The 5,548-nt window shown below is 55.8% G+C and overlaps 1 protein-coding gene across 1 annotated transcript in view; it reads right to left on the minus strand.

Annotated features, from left to right (window-relative positions):
- Nucleotides 1-2,244: 2,244 nt before the first annotated feature.
- Nucleotides 2,245-5,548, minus strand: part of LOC103799540 (scavenger receptor class F member 1-like) — a gene marked incomplete at its 5' end in the record, with an annotated part of 3,630 nt that continues 326 nt past the window's right edge. Inside the window, 8 exon segments of the mRNA XM_009071868.1 lie at nt 2,245-3,251; nt 3,601-3,738; nt 3,889-4,013; nt 4,091-4,202; nt 4,417-4,520; nt 4,597-4,725; nt 4,812-5,030; nt 5,427-5,548. The exon segment at nt 5,427-5,548 is cut by the window's right edge and continues 9 nt beyond it. Coding sequence (XP_009070116.1) covers nt 2,245-3,251; nt 3,601-3,738; nt 3,889-4,013; nt 4,091-4,202; nt 4,417-4,520; nt 4,597-4,725; nt 4,812-5,030; nt 5,427-5,548 — 1,956 coding nt within the window.

The raw sequence follows: 5,548 nt of genomic DNA on the forward strand, positions 1-5,548 counted from the left end.
ACCTGTGAGGCCAAGAGCTGTCCCAGCAGAGTGCACAGACACCTCTCTGCTCACAGACAAGACCCACACACTGATTGCTTCCCACGGCTGGCTTCAAACCACCGCAGTGGGATTTGGAAAATCAGAGCTCCAGCATGGCAGGACATTAACCCCTCCCTCACCCACCAGCTCTGCCTTGCAGCCCTCCCACATCCAGAATTAAAACCACAGCAAAGCCCTGTGGAAGCATCCCCAGCAAGAAGACACCAGCGCAGCCAGGCTGCAGCCGGGTGCATGGGCAGCCACGCGCTGGGAATCCACTGCTCCTTTCCCTTGCACCGCCCAGACAGGGTGAAGATGTTTCATCTTCAAGCCGGGGAAACATCCTGCCTCGGGCTCAGCCTGTGAACATGAGAGGTTCTCACAGCAGCAGCATTTTCTCAAGACAAGCTCTCGTTTCAGCAGCAGGAAGGCTGTCAGCTTGTTGTCAGCTATTTACATGCTGTACCCAGAGCAAATTGTCTCACGTGATGTTCAGTTCTGGCGCAACACTGCTCAGCTCACAGGCTGAAAATATCCACTCGATTAGGGAAAAAATGGCTGCTTATAAATCAAATGTGGGACTGCCCCTGCCACTGTCATAAAACAGTGTCAAAACAAAACTAGCCTGTGCAGAACAGAAGTCTGGCCAGGCTGCTGTTCCAGTCCTGCCAGGATGAGCATTTTTATTTGGATTACCAGAGTATTTGGTGTTATAATTGTGGCAGTGGGTGATTCACTGCAGGAAAAGGTGCTTCCTGCTGGCTGCAAAACTGGAAGCGTCACCTTCCTTGCACTGTGGAGAAGCACCCACAAAAAGCAAAAGGGAAAAGGCAAAACCCACTGTGTTTTCTGAAGCACCCCAAACCCTGACTGCCAACTCAGCAGTGCCAGACCAGAAGGATTCACATGGAGTTCTGCACACAGTGTGAGGGATGCAGGCTGAACGTAGGTACTCCGGATGCTCACAGCCCACTCACATTCCCTTTGCACTCCAGACTCTGACTCTGGGCAGGGCTGAGCTCAGGGAGTGAGAGTTCAGAATTCAACAGAACCAGAAAATTTAAAACAGCAAAAAAGAAAGCCTGAGACTGCCGACAGGTTCCACAGTTTGGAGAATATTCCTGGCTGTCTGATTCAGAGGGTGTCTGGGAAACCCATCTCCTGAAAGGATTTGGTAATGTTTAATTTTCATTCTGTGGCTTTCCTGCCACGCAAAATAACAGAAAAATATACAAAAACCTTCCAGCACTTAGATACATTTAAAACCAGATCACACTGCAAATCCTCTTTGACATCTTGAGTGCCTTTACAGCATGTACACAAGAACAAAAATATTTAAGCTTAGGGCACCCGTGGAAATCCCATTTTCCATGTAACTTTCATCCTTATCAGGACCAGCACGGCGCCAGGGGCACAGGTTGATGGTCACTGCCCAACTGCCACGTTTGCACTTGCACAACTGCAGTTTGGTATTGCTTGGAGTGTAAAAGGCTGTCGCTACACCCTGTGCCGTGCCATGAGCTACACATGGACTTGGAAGCAAAGGCAGCCAGGGCCTGCCACGGGAGCCAGAGCCACACAGATAAACCCTCACAGACCCAGATACCCTTTGAGATAAGCAGCTAAAATTAATTTTCTCTGAAGCTGCTTGTGGCAGCCCATCATCTCTCCTCAGCCCAGCTCCACAAAATAATCCCCTTCAGCGAGAAGCACCTTTACAGCAAGAGGCTCTGAACAGCAGCACTGGAATTGGGACAGGGAAAAGTGAAAGCTGATGGGATGAAACTGTTTTTCACCCGTGCATTTCCCAGTTGAACCCCCAGCAGCCCCACTCCCATTTAAGAAGAGGATATGTATCCCCATTGCTGACAGGGATTAGAGCATCACTGTCCCATTGCTGACAAGATCCAGAGTGTTGCTGTTCCCCTGGGCTGTGCAGACCCCAAATGGGGCAGGTAGGGCAGGGGGCAGGAGAAAACAGCCTTGAAGCACCACAACCCCACAGGCTGCCACCACTGCAGCTCTCAGCATCACCTGTCCCACTGGCAGTGCTGTCCAACGAGGGACCACACCAGCAACACAGCACGGAGGAAAGGGAGGGGGTCAACAGGAAGGCTCGATGCTTCTCCAGTTCACAGCTCAAGGGGGAACTTCGGGCTCCCCCACACTGGGGATGGAGATGGTCCCCTGGGCTCCAGCTGCCCCAGCCCGGGTGGTGGTGGCTCAGGTGGCTGTAGGGCTGGTTGGGAGTTCCTTGCCGGGGCCGGAGGGTGAATCAGCACTGCCGCTGCTCACATTCTCATATTTCGGCTCTTCCTCCGGGGCGGCTTGTCCCTTCGTTTCAAGGCTGACGACTAACTCAGTGCTTTTACCCCTCTCTGTGGCACCTGCAGCTTCGCCAGCCCCATCCTGAGCTCCAGTGCTTTTCGGTGAGAGAGATGCAAGAAGGAGGGACAGTCTCTTCCCAGGGAGATGCTGGTGCTTGCCAGAGGATGGCTCGGTGGGCGCCCCTGGGACACTCTCCCTCTGCTTGCAGCTGTTTGCTGAATCTCTGCGCTGTGCCAGGGCCCGGCGAGGTGGTTTCTGGATAGCCTCAATGCTCCTTCTCACCTTGGGCTCCTCCTTTGCAGCCCACTTGCCCTTCTGCAAGCTGCCCAGACGCTTCAGCACAGCTTGGACGGGTCCCTCGCCACCTCCCTCTGCCTTGGGGTCCTGCCCAGCCGTTCCCACCATCATGTAGATGGTGGTGACGTTGGGATCCTTTCCCTTTGCCTCCCAGCTGCTGGATTTCGCAGCTGCTTCCAGTGCCTCCACTCTCTGGGCCACGTGCCTGGTGCTGGAGACCACGCGCCGACGTCCCCCCGGGGTGGCCCGAGGTGATGGCCGGTGGCTTTCCTCCCCCTTGCTGAGGGGCTCGGGGATCTCATAGCAATCACTGGCTGGTCTCTCACTGGGGGGCTCTGCTGCCACATCCCCCAGTGCTGTGGTCAGCTTGGATGGGCCCCATGGGGTCTTGGGCTTCCGACTGGGGCTGGGGGTCTCCGCTTCCCCAAATTTTGTCCCCTCAGCAAAGGACACAGAGGGTCGCTTGGCCTTGGCGATGCTGGAGGTGCGAGGGATGGCAAAGGGCTGTGAGACATCCTCGGAGTCAAAGGCAGATGGGTCTGGGAGTGCCTCATCAGGGGGAGATGCCCCATCCTGCAGCTCGGCACCCCCCAGCAGTGGGATGCCTGTGGGGGAAAGAGATGAAAATTAGGGCTCTGGAGCTATGCCCAGCCCAGGGACACACACAGGGGCACTGGGTCAGGGATTAATGCAACAGAATTGTCCCTGGGATTGTTTCCCAGAGAGAAAGTTGTGAAATGAGGCTGCCCACACTGGGCATGTCCTGTCACACAGGGTCAAGTACAGCCCTGGTGTATCCCTGCAGACAGGAAAACAAGGGCATGGAAATAAACACTGTCTGTGCCCAACACCCATCCCTGGGACATCCAAGGCTGGTAATGGGGCAGGATTGACCCGAGCAGCCCAGAAGGGATGCAGGTGGTCAGAGTGAGGAGGAGCAACCATGGACATCACCTTCTCTGGGAGGGACAGAGTACTCAGGTCCCTCGTTGTCGGTGTCGAAGGAGGAGAAGGAGCTGTCTGAAACCCACGCAGATGATGGTGGCTCAATGAAGCTGGGGTTGAATGGGATTTCTGTGTCATGGTGGGAAACTGGGGAGGAAAAAACACCCAGCTAAGTTTAGGCACCCTGGTGTGCTCGAGGGAGAGGGGTTGCAGGTTTCCCCCCAAATGGTGACACTGCAGAGAGCACAGGGTGGGGTGACACCCTGGTAGTGCTGTGGGCAGCTCTGCTTTTCTTACCTGTGACTTTGGGAAGTTTATAACCACCCAGGTTAAAGCAAGGCATCATAGCACTGAGGTTTGCCAGCACTCCCTGCACGTGGTGCTTCATCCTGGCCACCACATCATCGTCTGGCACAGCTGCCCTGCAGAGCAGAGACAGACATCAAGGGACATGGGACATGGGTGTTTGTGTCAAAGGTTGGAAAATAGGAGAAAATACCTGTCTCTGGCATCTGCTGGGCCAGCTCCACAGCAACAGCAGGCAACACAGAGCAGCAGCAGCAGGAGAGGAACGAGAATGGCAGCTGCAAGGGCTCCATGGTCCTTCAAACCTGTGAGGAGAAGATGGGTTGGGTCTGGCATGTTCTGAGGCTGTGAAGCCCATGGAATTGCCCCACATGGAAAGCACAGGAGCTGGCAACTCATGATGGGGCCAAGAGACACTGAGTGGGACCAGGTTACATATCAGTCCCCCAGCACCTTCCCCAGTGAGGATGCAACCGTTCCTTGCCCAGTGCCAAGGAGTAAATGTGAGGTTGCTCTTACTTAACACACAGTCACCCTGCACAGGATTGCAGGTCCCCCAGGAGCACTGGCAGGGCGAGGAACAGTTCACTCCAAAATACCCCTCTGGACAGGTGCTGTTGCAGCTGAAAGAGAGAGAGGAAAGGAAGGAAATGCCCAGAGAAGAGTGGGGCCCTGGCCCTGCCCTGCTCACAGCATTACCTGTCTCCCCAGTAGCCTGCCTGACAGATGCAAACTCCTGACACAGGGTCACAGCTCCCTGCAACACACTCAGGGCAGAGGAGTTGGCATCCATCACCGTAGGTGCCCGCGGGGCAGGAGCTGTTGCAGCTGCAAAGACAGAGAGAAAAGCATCAGCCAACTGTGCCCCAGAGCAGGGACCCCCACAGGGACCAGTGGCCTCATGCTGGGCATACCTGGGTCCTGTCCAGCCGGGATCACAGTGCAGGCAGGACCCAGTCTCGGGGTCACAGGGCTCTCCACGCTGGCAGCGGGGACACGGCTGGAGGCAGCCCTCTCCATGGAAGCCAGGAGCACAGGGTTCCTTGCAGAGGGTGCCATTCCAGCCAGGCTGGCACGCCAGGCAGAAGCCATCCACGGGTGAGCAGGGCTGGCTGCGCTTGCAGCTCCCACAGCTGCATGGGCAGAGGGGTAGTGAGGTCACAACATCCATCCCTGGCCCCCCAAAAAGCAGTTTTCACCCCACACCAACACTGAACATCAGTCTGGACCACAGGGAAATCCTTTGTAGTGCCCAATGCTCTGTAGTAGCAAGAGGGCAGGAGGACATCCTGGGAAGCAAGACCAAAGACCACCAGATTTTAAGGTAACACCAGTGCTTTATCCTGGTGTTAGTGAGATGTTTCTTTTCAGGCAACACTGCATCCAATCAGGGTTGCCCAAACCCCTTAGGGCAGATTTCCCTGCCCAGCCAAAGGGACAGACATGAGCAGAACGACCTCCCCCCAAGGTGTGACTGCAGCCCTGGGGTACCCTCTGGACTCCCCTCCCCACCACTGCCTCCAGCTCACCTGTGCACGCACTGAGACCCATATTTTCCCGCTGGACAGGGGTCCCGGCAGCTCCTGCCTTGGTAACCAGGATTGCAGGTGCAGTGACCAGTGATGGGACTGCAGGAGCCGTGCAGGCAGTC

The sequence above is a fragment of the Acanthisitta chloris genome, unplaced genomic scaffold, assembly GCF_000695815.1.
Source record: "Acanthisitta chloris isolate BGI_N310 unplaced genomic scaffold, ASM69581v1 scaffold25283, whole genome shotgun sequence".
Lineage (NCBI taxonomy): Eukaryota > Metazoa > Chordata > Aves > Passeriformes > Acanthisittidae > Acanthisitta > Acanthisitta chloris.